The sequence below is a fragment of the Chiloscyllium plagiosum genome, chromosome 1 (genome assembly GCF_004010195.1).
Source record: "Chiloscyllium plagiosum isolate BGI_BamShark_2017 chromosome 1, ASM401019v2, whole genome shotgun sequence".
Taxonomy (NCBI): domain Eukaryota; kingdom Metazoa; phylum Chordata; class Chondrichthyes; order Orectolobiformes; family Hemiscylliidae; genus Chiloscyllium; species Chiloscyllium plagiosum.
Window position 1 is genome coordinate 12,643,440 of NC_057710.1, and position 20,863 is coordinate 12,664,302.

Below are 20,863 nucleotides of genomic sequence, written 5' to 3' on the forward strand. Positions count from 1 at the left end.
CATTGATTGACTGTTCATATGTTTATTAAAGTTGTCTGATTTGTTTATGCAAGGGTGATGTTGACCTTGAGGCAGGTTGTTTGAAAACTGCTGCCCTGTTTTGAATAAGTGCCCAGGCTTTGGTGGCACGTGGGGTGGGATGTGAGCACTCAATCATGTTTAAATGGACCCTGCAGCAGTTTGAGTACCTGGGACACAGTTCATTGTGGAAGAGGGGAAGTTCTCCAAGTGTCCTAGCCAACACACACATTTCTGCCTATACCCACTAAAGCAAATTATCCTTTTCTCTATCACATTGCAGCTTAAGAAGGCTGTAAGAAATACCTGGCTTCTTGAGTTTGCTTTGCTAATGAATAAGATCATGTGTTTATTTTAACTTAAACTCCCCTTTTTCCTACTCTGTACCATATTCCTGCAATGTAGCGCTTCCCTTATAAAGTTATTCATTAAATATTTCTGGCATACTGGAAAGATAGTATATGTTGCTCATCGCTACTCATCCTGAGAAAGACAGACAAATGTTGGAGAAACTCAACTCGAGAGGCTTGGTCGGTATTCTCCTTTTTATTAATTCTAGTGTTTATGGTGATGGTATTGAATTGGGAATTCCATTGCCCTGACCTGGAGACAATATGTTGGGACAATACTTTAGTCCTCCCAACGTCTTTCTATTTGTTTCTTCTTCTGTCATAGAATTTGGATGTCGCTGGCAGGACTAATGTTTCTTGCCTGTTCCTAACTGCCCATGAATTGGAGTGGTTTGCTTGTCTATTTTACCGGGTAGTTGAGAATCAATGACGTTGTTGAAGTTATGTCAAAGCCAGACCTGATAAGATGGGCGGATTTCCTTCCTTTTAAAGGTCATTAGTGAACCAGGTGGTTATGATTGCTTAAGAGTTGGAAATTGCAGAGGAGCAAGTTATTTTTGACAGAACTTCTGTTGAATTGTTGTACTGTCCTGTAGTCTGTGTAAACTGCAGCTCACTGTCTCAGTGAGGTTAAGGGGTAGGATAAAATCCGATCTATTCTGATGTGTCGAGCTTTGCTTGTAGCGACTGTGTCGTAGCATAGGGGAATGTCATTGGACTAGCAATCCAAAACCCAAGGCTAATGATCTGCAGATATGGGTATGAATCCCATGGCAGATGAAATAAAAAGCAAGCCTAATGGCATTATGTAATCACTGTCAATTGTCAAAAGATTTGTTAGCTTAATGTCATTTAGGAAGAGAAATCTGCCATCCTTGATTGGTCTGCCCTGCATGTGATCCAGAGCCATTAGAAAAAGGCTCTGGGCTAACGCAGATGAAGTATAAGTGCTCTGATATAGAAGATGCTGTCTTTTGACTAAATTCAGTGTTTAGATCTCATGTAGATATAGTTATTTTGTAACAATGTGTAGGAGTGCTTTGTCTAATGTATGGTGAAGGGTAATTCGAAGATTACAAACTGTTTTTGCTTTCAGTGAGTGAAGAAGTCACAGAAGTCAAGATTGTGTTGGTTTGTCTAGATAGCCTAACCAGATTGTTACAAATACATAAATTTTAATGCTATAAATTTTGCCAAGATCATGAAGATTAAACTAATAAATCCTGATGTAGCTGCTAACATGAAAAGTAATCGAAGGATGCAGGAGGAACAGAGAACAGTAGGTACATCGCTGATATCCAAATACTAGTGCTGACCTCCCGAGAGGATTTCTGAGACTGAAATGAAGAGTTTTCCATCTCCAATACTAAATCTGGTGAACTGATATTTTCAAAATACTAATTTTCCACAGGTTATGATGAAAAATCTAATCCTTCCACCAACCCAAAAATGTTTCCGTGTTTAATAATCTGCAATCCTTTTACTCTTACAGAGAACGACAATGCAGGATGTGTCTTGCTGCATACTTCCAGAAAAGTAAGTGACTTTTTGTTTTTTTGCTATCCAAATTAACATGATGGAATCATTTTTTTTTATTCCATTATAATCTGTATAGGGCGTGTCGGACTTAATGATTATGCCTACAAATGTGATCTCGTACAGGTATGTCATTCCAAAGATCTGATGTACAAATATTTCCTGTACTTATGAATTGCTTTTTTAACAAAAATGGAAATTGCTGGAAAAGCTCAGCAGGTCTGACAGCACCTGTGGAGAGAAATCTGTTAATGTTTCAGGTTGAGTGACGCTTCCTCAGTTCCACAGGTGCTGCCAGACCTGCTGAGTTTTTTTTTTCAGCAATTTCCATTTTAGCTTCTGATTTGCAGCATCTGCAGTTGTTTCACATTTTCAATTGATCCTTTTTTAAAAATATTGTCCTGCATTGTGCGATGAAATGGAATCCAGAACAGAACCTGTTCACAATCTGCTGACTGCCTAATGTAGGGTCTAATGTGTATAAATGCTGTGGTCTACGTTATAACAGTTGGTGTATGAAATGTCAGTTGAATGCTAAGCGAAAATTATTTGACAGTTTGAACATAACCAGTTGAAATGGGTGTTCTCCTGTGCAATAATGATTCAATGATGCCCAATTGTAAACTTTTTTTTGTTTTTAATAAGATCATTTAGTCCCACTTGCCTGTCCTTTTTCTGCAAGATTTCTTTTCACCCCCTTTTTTCAAATATATATTCAGCTCTCTTCTTGAAATGCATCTGCTTCCACCACTTTGAGCATTCCAGATCAACTTCAAAACAAAGTAAACTTGGCTCTTTTCCATTGCTTTTCCCAATTAGTTTCACGCTGTGTCATGTGGTGACTGGCCCTGCTGCCAGTGGATTATAGAGTCACAGAGATGTACAGCATGGAAACAGACCCTTCAGTCCAACTATGCCGACCAGATATCCCAATTCAATCTAGTCCCACCTGCCAGCACCCGGGCCCATATCCCTCCAAACCCTTCCTATTCATATACCCATCCAAATGCTTATTAAGTGTTGCAATTGTACCAGCCTCCACCACATCCTCTGGCAGCTCATTCCATACATGTACCACACTCTGCATGAAAAGGTTGCCCCTTAGGTCTCTTTTATATCTTTCCCCTCTCACCCTAAACCTATGCCCTCTAGTTCTGGACTCCCCGACCCCAGGGAAAAGACTTTGCCTATTTACCCAATCCTTGCCCCTCATAATTTTGAAAACCTCTACAAGGTCACCCCTCAGCCTCCGACACTCCAGGGAAAACAGCCTCAACCTTTTCAGCCTCTCCCTATAACTCAAATCCTCCAACCCTGGCAACGTCTTTGTAAATCTTTTCTGAACACTTTCAATTTTCACAACATCTTTCCAGTAGGAAGGAGACCAGAATTGCACATAATATTCCAGATTTGGGCTAAAAATCTCAGCACCAGGTTATAGTCCAACAGGTTTATTTGAAAGCACTAGCTTTCGGAGCGCTGCTCCTTTGTAAATCTTTTCTGAACACTTTCAATTTTCACAACATCTTTCCAGTAGAAGGAGACCAGAATTGCACATAATATTCCAGATTTGGGCTAAAAATCTCAGCACCAGGTTATAGTCCAACAGGTTTATTTGAAAGCACTAGCTTTCGGAGCGCTGCTCCTTCATCAGGTGGTGTCCTATAATCTTATATTCCATAACCAGCTGACAAAGGAGCAGTGCTTCCAAATAAACCTGTTGGACTATAACCTAGTGTTGTGTGATTTTTTTTTTAACGTTGTACACTCCAGTCCAACGTCGGCTCCTCCAAATCATGACTTATTTTGGGCAGTTAGGTAATTTCCTCTATTCCCACTGTCAAAACATCCATCACATCATGTCAGAAGCTCTGGTGCAAGGCTAAAGGACAAATGGAAGGAAGGCATGGTCTGTGCAGCTGCTGGGGATGCTAAAAGCTGCCCTGTGGTGTCATAGATGTGCTCCTCTGTCTGCTGCTCGTGCCTGCTGAAGTGTCAAGCATCACCAAGCAATAATGTAGTGACTTAGAAAGTGGTTGATTTAATGGGAAAGGAAGCTAGGCAGTGGTATATAACCCCTCAACATTACACTGCAAACCCCATCAGTGAACTAGGTCATCACTGTGGCTCAGAGGTTAGCACTGCAGCCTCACAGCACCAGGGTCCCAGGTTCGATTCCAGCCTTGGGTGACTGTGCAAACTCCACACAGACATTCTCCCTGTGTCTGCATGGGTTTCCTCCCACAGCCCAAAGATGTGCAAGTCAGGTGAATTGGCCATGCTAAATTGCCCGTAGTGTTGGGTGCATTAGTCAGAGGAAAATGGGACTGGGTGGGTTACTCTTCGGAGGGTTGGTGTGGATTTGCTGGGCCGAGGGGCCTGTTTCCACACTGTAGGGAATCTAATCTAATTTAATCTAATGAAATAACTACAGTGCAACACAAAGATGATATTCAGATCCTCCAATTTGTACCATTGTTTTGAGAGCAATCAAGTTAGTCCCACTCTTAAATTATTTTCTTTTTAAATCCATTGAGTATTTTTTTTCAATTTCCTTTCTTTATTTATATAGAAACTTGGAATGGGAGTAGGCCATTCAGCTCTTTGGGCCTGCTTTGCTATTCATTGTGATCATGGCTGATCATCCAACTCAACAGCTTGTTCCTGCTTTTCTCTCCCACAACCTTTTTTGACCCCTTTAGCTCCAAGCGCTATATTCTTCCAGTGCAACATTTTCTGTGGTAATGAATTCCACAGGCTCACCACTCTCTCTCTGAAGAAATATCTGCTCAACTCATTCCTCAGTGGTCTACCCTGTATCCTTGGACTGTGACTCCTAGTTTTTGACATCTTGGTCATTGTAAACATCCTTCCTGAGTCCACCCTGTTAGAAGTTTGTAGGTTGCTGAGATTGTCCCCTCATTCTCTTTAACTCTGATTATAATCCTCGTATGTCAATCCTGTCACTGCAATCCTTCACTGCACTCCCTCTTTAGTAAGAATATTCTTCCTCTGATAAGACCAAAACTGCGCAAAATCCCAGGGCCTGTTTAATTGTAGCAAGACACCCCTGCTTCCTGCATTTGAGTCCTGTCATTATAGAACATAGAACAGTACAGCACAGAACAGGCCCTTCAGTCCACGATGTTGTGCTGACCATTGATCCTCATGTATGCACCTTCAAATTTCTGGGACCATATGCATGTCCAGCAGTCTCTTAAATGCCCCCAATGACCTCGCTTCCACAACTGCTGCTGGCAGCGCATTCTATGCTCTCACAACTCTGTGTAAAGAACCCGCCTCTGACATCCCCTCTATACTTTCCTCCAACCAGCTTAAAACTATGACCCCTTGTGTTAGCCATTTCTGCCCTGGGAAATACTCTCTGGCTATCGACTCTATCTATGCCTCTCATTATCTTGTATTCCTCAAAATGGCTATGAAGAAAAAATGAGTGAGAGCGTAAGAATTGATAAATAACATTTCTCCCAGAAGACAAAAAGTAAAAGAATGTTAAAGTTAAATATTGGGTCTTAGAGGATGAAAACAGCAAGATAATAATGGTAAACTCAGAAATGGCCTAGGCAAAACCAACACTTCCTGTTTTAAATTTATTAAATTTATTAAGGTCAGCATACCATTTCCTGTCATCACCTCCCGCTGTATCTACATGCTTGCTTTTAGTGACTGGTATGTGGACATCAGGTCCCATTTTCATATTTCCCACTCTCAATTTATAGCCTTTCAGGTAATAATCTGCCTTTCCTGTTTTTTGCTATCAAAGTAGCTAGCTTCATATTTATCCACATTAACTGCACCTTCCATTCATTTGGCTTGTCAAAATGACACTTTAATGAAATATCTTTAATGGTTACAATCGAATCTGTATCCAATATCCCTTCAAGTAGTGCATTTTTAATTCAAACCGTACATGTTTTTCCTCTTAACTTTTGGTTTCTTTGCCAATTGGCTTTAAACTTTATAATGACCCATTGGCATTTGGAAGCAATTTGTTTATTAACTCTATATAAACTCCTTCCTGATTTTTAAACCACTACATCAATTCTCCTTTTCACTGTCTTCACTCTCTTTCAAGGAGGGTAGCCCTACCTTTTCTGATTGTGTTCCTTATCCCTATTATTGTCCTGTTAAAATTCCCCCTTTTGAATCCTGCTACCTAAAGTTTTTAATAAAATCTAATTAAAATATAATCAGTGGTTTGGAGATCTAATGTGCTTTTTTTTATCTTTCCTAGTCCTTTTCCTTTTTATTTATAAAGTCTAATGACCAATGTGCCTTACTTTAGATACCTTTATCAAGTTTCCCTGTTTCCAGTTTTAAGGATTTTTGCATGTGGGTACCAGCACCTCTCCTCCAAATACAGTGTATTTAAAATGTTTATTTGAGTATTGCTGAGAAGAGATGCATTTTTTTCAAAGCCTTTTGTCCTGATAAATGCCAGACAATTTGTAAGAATACAGTTCTTAAAGGGAAATCAAAATTTATGCAATATAAGAATACAAGATGAAACTGCTAATCGGTTAACAAATGGACTCTGATAGATGGGTTGCCATGGAGTATGCACTAATTAACTAGGTATGGTCTTGGATCTTTTGCTACCAAAACCAGATAAGAATCTTTTTAATTCACTTTGTGGGGCATGGATGTTATCTGGCTGGCCAATGTTTATTGCCTGTCCCTAGTTGCCCTTGAGAAGGTGCTAGTGAGCTGCCTTCTTGAACGACTGCAGTTCATGTGCTATTGGTTGACCCACAATGCGTTTGGGACAGGAATTCCTGGATTTTGACCCAGCAAAAGAGAAGAAAAGGTGATCTATTTTCTTCTCCTTGTACAACTTCTCTTTCCAATCCTCCCACTTCCTCCAAACCAAAGGGGTAGCCATGGGCACCCGCATGGGCCCCAGCTGTGCCTGCCTCTTTGTCGGGTACATGGAACAGTCCATCTTCCGCAGCTACATCGGCACCATTCCCCACCTTTTCCTCTGAGACATCGATGGCTGTATTGGCTCTACCTCATGCTCCCACTAGGAGGTTGAACAGCTCGTCTACTTCACTAACACCTTTCACCTCAACCTCAAATTCGTTTAGATCATCTCAGACACCTCACCCCCCTCAACTCCATCTCTGGCAATAGACTAATCATAGACAACTACTACAAACCCACTGACTCTCACAGCTAACTGGACTATACCTCCTCCCACCCTGCCTCCTGTAAAAATGCCATTCATTATTCCCAATTACTCCACCTCTGCTACATCGGTTACCAGGATTTCACTATAGAAAATCCCAGATGGTCTACTTCTTCAAAGACCATAATTTCTCCTCCCACGTGGTTGACGATGCCCTCCAGTGCATCGCCTCCACTTCCCGCACTTCTGCCCTTGAATCCTACCCCTTCCAACCCAACCCATCCTACCCCCCGCCCACCACATCCCAGTCCTCGCCTTCCACTCCACAAACCTCCAGATACGTTGCATCATCCTCTGCCACTTCTGCCACTTATGAACTGACCCCACCACGAGGGATATATTTCCCTCCCCACCCCTATCGGTGTTTCAGGGAGACCATTCCCTCTGCAACTCCCTTGTCAGATCCATGCCCCCCACTGGCTCTCGCCCAACTCCCGGCACCTTCCCCTGCCATTGCAAGAAGCGCAAAATATACGCCCACACTTCCCCCTCGCCTCCACCCAAGGCTCCAAAGGATCCTTCCATATCCGGCAGAAGTTTACCTGTACTTCCACACACGTCATCTACTGTATCCGTTGCACCTGCTGTGGACACCACCTTGTGGATCATTTCCAAGAACATCTCTGGGACACCTGCACCAACCAACCCCATCGCCCCATGGCTGAACACTTTAATTCCCCCTCCCACTCCACCAAGGACATGCAGGTTCTGAGCCTCCTCCATCGCCAAACCCTAACCACCTGACGCCTGGAGAAAGAATGCCTCGTCTTCCACCTTGGGACCCTGCAACCACACGGGATTAATGTGGATTCCACCAGTTTCCTCATTTTCCCCTCGCAGTCCCAAGTCTCCAACATGGCACTACCCTCTTGACCTGTCCCATCATCTTTCCCATCTATCTGCTCCAACCTATCACCTACTCCCCCATCTTCATCTACCCATTGCACTCTTAGCTACCTGTCCCTCCCATCCCCCTCCCATTTATCTCTCAGCCCACAAGCCTCATCCCTGACGAAGAGCTTATGCCTGAAACATTGATTCTCCTGCTCCTCGGATGCTGCTAGATCGGCTGTGCTTTTCCAGCATGACACTCTCGATTCTGATCTCCAGCATCTGCAGTCCTCACTTTCTCCTGACGTATTTTCTAGTCAGGATGGTGTGGCCTGTCTGAACTTAGAGGATGGTATTCCTACATATCTCCTGTCTTCTAGATGGTAGTGGTTCAGAGTTTGGAAGATGCTGTGTGAAGATCTTTGTGAATTTCTGAAGTACATCTTCTAGGTGGTACGCATTTTTGCTACTGCGCATCAATGGTGGAGGGAGTGGATGTGGTGCCAATTGAGCAAGTTGCTTTGTCCTGTTTGGAGTTCCTTGGGTTGTTGGAGTTGCAGAGCTGAAAATGTGTTGCTGGAAAAGCACAGCAAATCAGGCAGCATCCGAGGAACAGGAGAATTGACGTTTCGGGCATAAGCCCTTCTTCGCTTGCTGCGCTTTTCCAGCAACACATTTTCAGCTCTGATCTCCAGCATCTGCAGCCCTCACTTTCTCCTTGTTGGAGCTGCATCCATTCACGCAAATGGAGGGTATTCCATCACAGTCCTAACTCTGTAAATGCTGGGCAAGCTTTAGAGGGTCAGGAGTGGAGTTACTTGTTATGGTATTCCTCTCCTCTGACCAGCTCTAGTCGCCACTTTATTTATATGGCGAGACCAGTTGTGTTCCTGGTCAGTGAGGGATTCAGTGAAGGTAGTACCTTTAGTTAAATCTTTTAGAATTTCTAATTTTTATCAGTTTTAGGATTTTATTTTTGACGTTGAGCTGGATGAAGCTTTGGGTGAAGTATTAACTTTGGATAAATTGTATCAAAAAGGTAATTTGCTAACTGGCTGTGAGGCAAGGGTCCCTATAGTGAGCCTTGACGAACTCCTTCTACCTTGAAAAATACTTGTGTAATGGTTGGTGATTCCTTTCACTCGGCCAATTTTACATCCATGTTGCTACTGTCCCTTTTATTCCATGATCTGTAACTTTCCTTCCTGGTCTATTGTGTGACACTGTGTATCAAATATGTTTTTGGACAAACTTGCTACCTCTATTAAATCTTCAAAAACAAACTCCCACTTTAGTTAGACATTTTTCTTTTCCTTGACAAATCCATGTTGACACTTCCAAATCGACACTCATCTTTTTGGGTGATCACTAATTCTACCTCAAGTAATTGTTTTTGAAATGCTTTTATTTGTTCGTGAGGCTATAGGTGTCACTGGCTAGGCCAGCATTTTGTATTCATTTCTAATTGCCAAGAGGGCAGTTAAGCGTCAAGATTAGTGTGGTGCTGGAAATGCACAGCAGGTCAGGCAGCATCTGAGGAGTAGGAAAATCGATCTTTCGGGCAAAAGCCCTTCATCAGGACTGAGATTTATGTTTCCCCAGCCCCCAACATCTCATCTTCACCAGGCCTTCAGTCCTGATGAAGGGTTTTAGCCCAAAATGTCGATATTCCTACTCCTCGGATGCTGCCTGGCCTGCTGTGCTTTTCCAGCATCTGCAGTCTGCACTTTTTTGCCCAGTTAAGCGTCAACCACACTGCTATGAGTAATTGGTGGGCTGATCTTCCACAACCTTTTCTGTGCAATAGTGCCATGTTTCCGGATGCGTCACAGCTTGGGTGTGGAAAATGGCTTTACCCAAAAACGTAAGGGATAACAGAAAGTTGTGAGCACAGCCCAGTCCATCTCACAAGCCAGCCTTCCATGCTTTGACTCCACGTACACTTCTCATTGCCTCGAAAAGGCAGCCGACATCATAAAAGACCCCTCCCACCCCGGTTATATTCTCTTATAACCTCTTCTGTCAGGCAGAAGATTCAAATGTTGCCAACAGAGATTCAAGAATCGCTTCTTCCCTGCTGTTATTAGATGTCTGAATGGGTGCCTCGAATTTTAAATTTAATGTTGATCTCTCTCGGTGTACCTTTTCTGCAGCTGTAATGTTGTATTCCTCACACTGTTCTATTACCCCCAAGGCAGTTTGTATGGTGTGGTCTGCCTGTGCTGCATGCAAAACAAAACGTTTCACTGTACCTGGAAATATGTGGCAACAGTGAATCAAATCATCTGGAGCCATCCCTGATTCCAGGGGAAGTTGGAAGCTTATTGTCAGTACCTCTGCAATTTCTACTCTCTCTTCCTTAATATCATTTGGATGTACCTCATCTGGTCCCAGTGCCTTATTAACTTTAACTACTGATAGCTTTTACAATATTTTGGAATGAATCATTTTTACACTTTTCCTCGTGACTTGAGTTTTGAAGAAAAATTGGGGGACCAAGAAAGAAGAATAATTTCACATGTAAAGCAACTTTGAAGATTTTCATTTGGCTTTGTTAGCAAAAGATAGTGGGGAACAAAGATAAATTGATGTTAAAATTGCATTTCTGCAGTGTGATCAGCTCAAGGAGAAAGTGTTTCTTCAAAACACTTTTGAAAGAAGTACTGACTGCAATGGGGATGCATGGTCTAACTGAAGCCTCTGGAGTTTTGTACATCTCACTATTGCTGTGGGTGTCGAGTCACACATAGGCTGGACCAAATAAGAATGGCAGTTTCCTTTCCTAAAGGACATTAGTGAACCAGATGGGTTTTCCCAAACCAGTGATTCATGGTTAACATTGAGTCTTAATTCCAGATTTTTTTTTTGTGTGTTTTGTTTTGGGATTTGAACCCAAGTCCCCAGCACATGACCTGGGTCACTGAATTAACAGCCTAGTGTTAGTATTGCTGGACTATCGCTTTCCTCTCTGCCTTTGAAAACTGCAAGGTAGAAGTTGTTATCATCAGGTGAACAAAACATTGAAAATAATAAATTGGGAGCATTGTATTTTGACAGAAGATTGAAGAATATCTGTTCAATTCACCTGCTTTCTCTTAAAAATTCAAATTAAACTATAATTTATTATTGAATCTCTGGGCTTTCTTTCTGATGGATCTGTGCTCATTTTTGTGAATTTACTTCTTTGCTTAAAATTATCTAAGTATCTACAATCTTTGTTTACATTTTTGGTTTTCTTTCTTTCATACTCTTAATAATTCTTCCTCTTCAGTAATATTTTTGGTAATTCTTTTGCTTTTCGTTTCATAGTCTGTCTAGTGTCAGACTTGCCACCTGCTCTATATCATTGTATACATTATCTCAAACTTAAAATCTTAAAAAGTAAAAACAAATTACTGCGGATGCTGGAATCTGAAACCAAAAGAGAAAATGCTGGAAAATCTCAGCAGGTCTGAGCTTTGACAAAGGGTCAGTTAGACTCAAAACGTCAGCTCTTTTCTCTTCTTACAGATGCTGCCAGACCTGCTGAGATTTTCCAGCATTTTCTCTTTTGGCTTAAAATCTTAACATTGTAATTAACTACAGAGGATGGGTATGTCCGTTTGGAATTTTTCTTCCTCGTTGAAGTAGATCCATTCTGTATATTCTGAAACATCCCTTGAATCCCTGCCACTATTGACCTATGCATCTCTATTGACGTATTCTATAACGTAATTTGCCAATCCACTTTAGCCAGTTCTGCTTTCATGGCATCATAATTGCCTTTTTTTTTTGAAGAAAAAAACCTGAAGCCAATTTCTTTTTCCTTCAAACTGAGATTGAATTTTACTGTCATACTATTGATACCGCAATGTCAGGGTCTCCCTCACTGAGCGCATTTGTTAATCCTACCCCCTTACACAGTATCAGCTCCAATATAGCCACCTCTCTCTTATTAAACTCGATAATATTAAACTAGAAGGAGTGCTGAAAAGATTTACTCGGATGCTACCTGGACTGTAAGGTTTGGGTTATAAGGAGAGGTTGGATAGGCTGTGACACCTTTGCTTGGAGTGTAGGAGACCGAGGGGTGACCTTTTTAGATGTGTATAAAATCACGGGAGACGTAGATAAAGTGGAAAGCAGACAGCTTTTCCCCATGGTAGGAGGGTCTAAAACTAGAGGGCATAGGTTTGAGGGGAGAGATACACAAAAGGGTCCAGAGAGGCAATTTTGTTTTTTCAGAGGGTGGTATGTGTCTGGAACAGGTTGCCAGAGATTGTGCTGGAAGAGAGTACAAGTTTGTCATTTTAAGAAACATTTAGACAGGTAAATAGATGAGAGAGTTATGGAGGGAAGTGGGATTAGTTTAGATTATGAAAACTGGGTGGTATGGGCATGTTGTGCTGAAGGACCTGTTTCCATGTAGACCTCTAAGACTCTGTCTCCAGAACGTACTGTTCAACAAAGTTACCCTGAGGACAACCTACAAACTCCTCACCTCGGCTACATTTACTATTTGATTTTTTTTTTCTCTCTCTCTAGTCAGGTGTAAATTAAAATCCTCCACGAATAGCATTGTGCCTTTCTGACAAGCTCCCTTTTTATTTCTTTCTTTGTTTTCTTTCCTGTCATGTGGCTACTGTTAATGGGATCTGTACACCACTCCCACAAGTGACTTCGTGGCATTATTACTTCTCTTGTCTTTTCAAACTGTGTTTCCATGTCTTGTTTCTCTAAACTTGGGTCATCCCTCTGTCTAATAAAGTAACAGAGCCACCCCTCCACCATTTGTTTTTTGCCGCCTTCCTAAATTTCACCCCCTTCCAACAGCATGGGCCTAAGCGTCTGTTCTGTGCTGTACTTTTCTATGTTCTAATTACCTCTTCGACATTCCGGTCCCGATTCATATCGTGCAATGGCTTTGGCTGTTCAACAATAACTCTCAGAATGTACTTATTTCAATCTGCACTCACAGTTCACTTTGTTCTGTTTTTGAATGCTGTGCACATTCAGATACAGCATTTTTAGCTTTGTCCTTTCTTTATTATTTTTGTGGTGTCTCTGCCCATATGTACTGATTTGTACTCACTCTCTTTCTGAAGTAATACATGTGGAGGTGCTGGTGTTGCACTGGGGTGGACAAAGTTAAAAATCTCACAACACCAAGTTGTCACTACCTGATGAAGAAACAGCACTTCAAAAGCTAGTGCTTCCAAATAACTCTGCTGGACTATAACCTGGTGTTGTGTGATTTTTAACATTGAAGTAATACATGATGTAATTTTCTTTGGCTCGATTCTTTTGACTCCTTCGCCACATCGTCCCAAGTTTAATTTTGCGGCCTCACTATTCAGTTTAAAATCCCCTCTACTGGTCTAGTTAGAAAGCTGGCGAGAACACTGGTCACAGCACACTTCAGCTGTGGGTGATCTGAATGGTACAGATCTCATTTCCCAGGCACTTGTTCTGCCTGGACTGTGGGAGGAAACCGGAGCACCTGGAGGAAACCCACGCAGACACTGGGAGAGCCTGCAAACTCGACGCAGTCGCCCAAGTGTATCGAACCCACGTCCCTGGTGCTGTGAAGCAGCAGAGCTAGCCACTGAGCCACCGTGCTGTCCTAAAGGTTGCAAGAGGAGTCAGTTTACAGAGAGAGATTAATGGTTTGTGATTGGGCAAAACATTGGCGCATGAAATATATTATGAGAAAATGTGATGCTCTTCCTTCAATTCTTCATTTCAAAATGAACAGTATTATTGAAATACAGACAAAGGGACTTGAGGGTACATGTGCACAGAACAGAGAAAACTAGCACGCTGGTACAGCAGGTCATCAGGAAGGCAAATGGAATGTTGACCCTTACTTCTTGGGGGTTAGAGTAGCAGAGTAGGGAACCCTTACTGCGACCATACAAGGTGGTGGGGAGACCACATCTGGAGAACTGTGAGCAATCTTGGTCCCCTTAATTAAGGAAATGTATCATTCGTTGGAAGCAGTTTAGAGAAGATTCACTAGGATGATTCTCCAGTTTGGAAGAATTGTCTTATTAGCAAAGGATAAATGGGTTCGGGCTCTCATTGGAGTTTAGAAGAATGAGATGTGACCTCATTGAAATGTCTAGGATTGTTAAGGGGCTCAACTGGGTAAATGCTGAAGGGAGATTTCCTGTTGTGGGAGAGTCTAGGACCAGATGGCAGAATAAAGGAGTGTGAGTTTAAGACTGAGATGATTAATTTCTCTTGAGCGATTGAGTGTCTTTGGAACTGTTTGCCACAGAGCTGTGGGCACAGTGTCCTTGTGTATATTTAAGGCTGAGATAGATTCTTCATCAGCAGGGGAATTGAGGATTGTGGGCAGTAAACCAGGAATGTGGTGGCGAGAAATGTCAGATCAGTCATGATTCTGTAGGAAAGGCAGATTTGGGTTGAGGGGCCGAATGGCCTACTCCTGATCCTACCCCGGATTCTTGATGAAGGGCTTATGCCCAAAACATCAATTCTCCTGTTCCTGGGATGCTGCCTGACCTGCTGTGCTTTTCCAGCAACACACTCTCAATTGTGATCTCCAACATCTGCAGTCCTCACTTACTCCTATCACTCTACTGTCCCTGAATAAAGCTACATTCCTTTTATCATAGTCACCTTACTGACTTTGCCTATTTGTTTTGTTTGAAAGAGGGATCCATGGATCAAATTAAGGAATAACTTTTTTTTTGAAAGCTAGGTGTGATTTGTTTTTACATCTGAGAGAATAAGTCATTGTGTTGCTGTCCCTCAAAATAAAAACCCAGTGAACAGAGAGAGCGGTGTTTCAGCCAAAGTTAGTGACTTGCCCACATCTCTGAGCGATGTGACTGATCATTCATGTAATTGGGATACATGAACCTGCAGCTGGGAGCACTGTGGTGGAATGATTGCTACTGGCGTGTGGAGTTCGTGTTTTGGAAATGTGTAGTGCGCAAACGTGAATTGTAGTCACTACTGCCAAAATCAAATTACATTACATTGAGAGTGTAGGGTGCTGAGACTTGCCTTGTCACTGCTTGGGGGAATAAAAGGGTTCAGTTGTGATTGAAAAGAGTTTCTACAGTCTTTGCAGCTCCCCCCAGTCTTGAAGTTTTTGGTACCCACATAAGAATGCCCACGCCCCTTATGACACATCATATGTATGTTGTCTATTCCTGATGCATTTTATTTTTAAAATGTTGTTTTGACTTCTCTTGTGTTCTTTTTGCTTCAACAATTACACTCCTACTGATAAGTGTTGCTGGCATGCTGGCTTTTGATTCTGCTTGATGCTGTGCCATAAATATTTGCTGCAGAGTGGCAGAACAGAGGAGAGCCAGGAGTTTGCATTTAATTTGATTCTTGGTTGCCAGAAGTATGTTGTCACTGCAGGTTTTCCAAATCTGATTGTTGTAACTTCTTTACACGGAGCCTGTGGTCTATCAAGCATTGAGCTCAGTGGTAGATAATTATAGCCATCCACTTGCTTTGTAGTGGCCTCTTTTCAGGCATACTGTGTCCATAACTGACTTGGAGCAAAACTGTGGGAGTGGGCTTTCTCTCTGGTTTGCTAATATCCTCTGAGCTTATGCTAAGGGATCTCCCAGGAGTTTTGCATGCAGAGGGTTCCATCCCTCGAGCACAAAATCTTCTATGTATTGTTTTTGGAATATCATCACATCATCATCTCCATCCTATAAGACCTCTTCATCTCCTGACATTGCACTGCCCAACTTATTGTTACTCAATGTCATAGGAGACTTTCCTTAATAGTCAAAGGAGTGAGAGGTTTTTTTTGTGTGTGTCTTTAAGTTGTACTAAAGCATGGCTCCTTTTCTAGTGATTGTAAATATCATGCCCACTTATATGTGGCCTTGCAAGTCATTTTCCAATCAGGAGTTATTTTAAAAGCCGTTGTAGAGAATTCTGATTAAAAGACCTTTTTTAAAATATATTTTATTATCAGTGCAAGGAGGTTAACCAGAGCGGTGTGTAACAGGACTGGTTTTGTATTGTTGCTGAGCAATTTGTGAGAGGATAGTGCCAGAATCTGTTTACATCCGGATGCAATACAGCCTTGACTGTTGCAAATAGAAACGGCATGTTTTGATTTTTTTTTTGAAAAAGAAACCTCCAAACGAGCTATGAATGCAAAAATGTGCAAATCTGGGCCAGAGTTCCCCTGCCTGTACGAACAGGAGCATTTGAATTGTAGAACCATATGGCACTAAAGGAAGCTATTTATTCCTCTGTTCTTGTGCTGGCACTTTGAATGCTCCGTCCAGTTTTGTCCCATTACCCTGCTTGTCTTCCCATTTTTCTATAATGGATGAACATGAATATAAATGATACAGTGACTAGAGGGAGTACAGACCATGTGCAGGCAGATGGGGTTAGTTTAAAATGACATCATGGTTAGTACAGACATGGCGGGCCAAAGGGCCTGTCCTCCTGTGCCGTGTTGATGTATGTTCTAATTCTAACTGAGACCCGCTGTGTTTCCCTGATGGTGACTGAGTCACACTACATTGCACAGTTTCTGTTTTGTGCATGAACTTTAGTGTTGGAGGCTAATTATCCTTTCACAGCTCCTTCCCAATGCTGCTGCACAATCCTACACCATTCCATAACAGAAAACCTGAAATTGCACAAACCGTGACCTGATCTCTGAAATTCGGTAGGGTCATGTGCCTGAGGATCGTAAGAACTTAATTTGTAGGAAGAGGAGGCCATTTAGCCCCTTGAGTCTGTTCTGTCATGGCTGACGTCATCAACTCACTTTTCTGCCCTGTCCCCAAAGTCCTTTCAACCCATTACTAATTAAAAATCTGTCTATCTCTTCCTCAAATTTATTCCGTGATCCAGCATCCAATGCACTCCAAGGTAGTGAATTTTATAGTTTCACAACCCTTTTGAGAGAAGTAATTGCTCCTTATCTGTTTTAAATCTGTAAACTCTAATCCTAAATCGATGATGCCTCATTCTAGATTGCCCAATATGAAGAACATCCTCTCTCCATGTACTTTGTCAATCCACTTTTAATGTTTTATATACTTAACTGATTTCCTCTTGTTCACCTAAACACCCAGAAGTATAGGCCAAAACGCTCGATCACTCTTCTTAAAGCCCTTGTCTCAAAAATGAATCTAATGAATCTCCTCTGATCGCTCTCCAATACAGCTGTATCCCCCTTCAAGGGCTTCAAAGTTTTACGCAGTACTCCAGATATGGTCTCACCAAAGTAGCACTCCCCTTATTTTAGACTTACTTTAGCAATAAATGCCAGAATTCAATTTGCTTTCCTTATTACATGCATAGCAGTTTGTGCACGAGGACTCCCAGATTCTTCTGCCAAAGCACTTGAAGATTTATTTTCATTAATTCACGGATGAGGGCATCGCTAGCTGGGCCAGCATTTATTGCCAGTCCCTAATAGGCCAGAGTGCAATTAAGAATCAAGCACATTGCTGTTGGTCTGCAGTCATATTTGTCTAGATGAGGTAAGGATGACCGGTTCCTTCCCGAAAGGACATTAGTGAACCAGATGAGTTTTTCTGACCAACAACAATGGTCATCTTTAGACTCTTAATTCCAGATTTTTATTGAATTCCAACTCCACTATCTGCTGTGGCGGGATTTGAATCTGGGTTTTGGGATTAACAGTCCGTGATTAATACCACTAGACCATCGCCTCCCCTTTCTTTCCACTTCGATAATAAATTGCCTTCCTATTCGTCTGAGAAAAATGGATAATCTCACACTTCATTTACCAAGCTTTGAGCCACTTGCCTATCCTATCTATATGTAAATTTATCTTCATTGCAACTTAATTTGACTCGATGGGCCGAATGGTCTAATTCTGATCCTGTCTCAAATGGTCTTATTATTCACGCAGGAAAGCAGATATTGGAATGTTGGATCAACAATGATCACTTTGAATGACTGAGCAGGCTCGAGGAGTTGAGCGGCCTATTCCTGGTCCAATGTCTTGTGGTCTTATTCGCGTGAAGTTTAATTGGAAATACAACAAGCACGTTAAACTATCTAATCAGTGTTTGATTTTCCCATTGTATATTAAGTTAGATGATGTACTAATAGTTGTGCCACAGCAAGTCATAAATAATGTACAATGCTTCAGAAGGAGAGTTGTCTATCTTGTGCCTACTTGTAAACCAACTTGAAAAAGACAAAGTGCTGGCGAAACTCAGCAGGTCTGGTAACATCTGTGGAGAGGTAAAGTTTCAAATCCAGTGACCCTTTTTGAATTTAGGCTGAGAATTTTGGAGCGACTAGGAGAATAATGTACTATTGAACATTATCTAATTGTAACTCTATATAAACGTCGGTAAGTTTTTTACCGCAACTATACAAATGCTGGTGGACCACATCTGTAGGACTCGATGGAGAAGATCAGCAGTCTCGTGGCATCGGGTTATAGTCCAACAGGTTTATTTGAAATCAAAAACTTTTGGAAGTGAAGTGTCTTCACCTGACAAAGGCACAGTGCCCCGAAAGCTTGTGATTTCAAATATGCCTGTTGGACTATAACTCGGTGCCATGAGACTTCTGACTTTGTCCACTCCTGTTCAACACTGGTTCATCCACATCCAGACTGAGTGTGCTATGAGCACTTTTGGCTCACTTATTAAAGGAAATGTTTTTCATTAGAGGCTGTTCAGTTCACTCACTGGAGTTTGGAAGTATGAGGTGTGATCTCATTTAAACAAAAAGGACTCTTCAAGGGGCTTGAGGGGCAAATGCTGAGGAGATATTTCTCCTTGTGGACTAGAAGGTATAGTTCCCGAATAAAGGGGCATCAATTTAAGACTGAGATGAGGAATTTCTTCTGAGGTTAAGTCTTTGGAACTCCTTGCTACAGAGAGCTCTGAGGGCAGAGTCCCGGTGGAAATTTAAGGATGAGATAGCTTCTTGTCTCGTAGGGGAGATTTATGCGTTTAGGTTTCCTTGGGTTGATGATGCCATTTCCTGTGGTGATGTCATCTGTTCTTTTTCACAGGGGGTGGTAAATGGGATCCAAGTCAGTATTTGTTGATAGAGTTCTGGTTGGAATGCCATGCTTCTAGGAATTCTCGTGCGTGTGTGTCTGTTTGGCTCGTCCTAAGATGGATGTGTTGTTTCAGTCGAAGTGATGTGCTTCCTCATCCATATGTAAGGATACGAGTGAGAGTGGGTCATGTCTTTTTGTGGCTAATTGATGTTCATGTATCCTCGTGGCTAGTTTTCTGCCCATTTGTCCAATGTAGTGTTTGTTACAGTTCTTGCATGGTATTTTGTAAATGACATGAGTTTTGCTTGTCTGTATAGGGTCTTTCAAATTCATTATTGCTATTTTAGTGTCTTGGTGGGTTTGTGGTCTACCATGATGCCAAAGGGTCTGAGTAGTCTGGCAGTCGTTTCAGAGATGTCTTTGATGTAGGGGAGAGTGGCTAGGGTTTCTGGACATATTTTGTCTGTTTGTTTGGATTTGTTGCTGAGAAATCGGCGGACTATGTCTATTGGGTACCCGTTCTTTTTTAATACACTGTATAAGTGATTTTCCTCTGCTCTGTGTAGTTCCTCTGTGCTGCAGGTGCGTGTTGGCTCATTGAAATAATGTTCTAGTGCAGCTCCGTTTGTGGGTGTTGGGATGATTGTTTCTGTAGTTCAATATTTGGTCCGTATATGTTGTCTTCCTGTAGATGCTGGTTTGAAGTTCCCCATTGGCTGTTCACTCTAGTGTGACATCTAGGAATGGCAATTTGTTGTTGTTTTCCTCCTCCTTTAGTGAATTTTATGCCAGTAAGGGTATTATTGATGGTCTTGAAGGTTTCCTCTAATTTGCTTCATTTAGTGATGATAAAGATGTCGTCCACGTAGCAGACCCAAAGTTTGGGTTGGCTGGTTGACAGAGCTGTTGTTCGGGTCTCTGCATTACTGCCTCTGCCAAGAACCAGGATATCAGAGATCCCGTACAGCTACAACATTTAAAAGACACTTGGGCAGGTATGTGGGTAATAAAGGTTATAGAGGGATATAAGCCAAATGCAGGAAAATAGGACTAGTTCAGTTTATGAAAACCTAGTCTGTATGGAAGAGTTGTGCTGAAGGACCTGTGTTCATGTTGTATGTCTCTGACTGCTGGCCAGGAGTGGACTCAAGTCTGAAAGAGAGAGAGAGGTCACACCAAATTGGTACCAATCAGGGCAATCATATTTCTATCACTGTATCAAAGTCATTTTCATATCGAGTGTAAATAGTTGGGGCTTAAAGACTTAACCCTCTGGCACCCCATTAGTTACAACGTGTCAACCGGAAAAAGACCCATTTATTCTGACTCACTCTGCTTTCTGTTGGGTAGCCAATCATTTCTTGAAGCTGATCTGTTATCCCTCGCGCCTTACTTTGCGTGTTAACATTTTGTGTGGCACCTCATCAAATGCCTTCATTACATTTCCAGGTCCCCCAATCATAAATATAATTATATTTATAAATATAAACTTAGCAAAGATTATAACACCATAGGCATAGGAGCAAGAGAAGGCTATTTACCTCCAGTTTGCACCATATTCAGTACTTTAGCTGATCCAATATTCCTTACGTCCATTTTCTAGTCTCTCCTTCGATTAGAAGTTCCTTCTCCACGTTTCCTCTTTCCAGGCTTCTCAGTATTCTGTAAGTTTCAATCAGGCTTCCCCTCATCCTTCTAAACTCCAAGTACAGATCCAGAGTTCCCCTATGTTAAGTCCTTCATTCCTGGGACCATTCTTATAAGCCGCTTCTGGACCTCCAAGGTCAGTACATCCTTTCTTTAGATACAGCTCACTGTCTTCTAAATGTGGTCTGACCAAAGTTTTATACAGACTCAACAGTATGTACCTCCTGTTTGTATTCTAGCACACTTGAAATAAGTGGTAACATTGCATGTACCTTC

The 20,863-nt window shown here is 41.8% G+C and overlaps 1 protein-coding gene across 3 annotated transcripts in view; it reads left to right on the forward strand.

Annotated features, from left to right (window-relative positions):
- slc4a11 (solute carrier family 4 member 11) overlaps nt 1-20,863 on the forward strand; it is a 250,006-nt gene that overhangs the window by 118,776 nt on the left and 110,367 nt on the right. For all 3 annotated transcript variants that reach the window (XM_043696718.1, XM_043696837.1, XM_043696795.1), the window contains one exon: nt 1,861-1,904. In XM_043696718.1, coding sequence (XP_043552653.1) covers nt 1,861-1,904 — 44 coding nt within the window. The remainder of the gene's footprint in view (nt 1-1,860; nt 1,905-20,863) is intronic.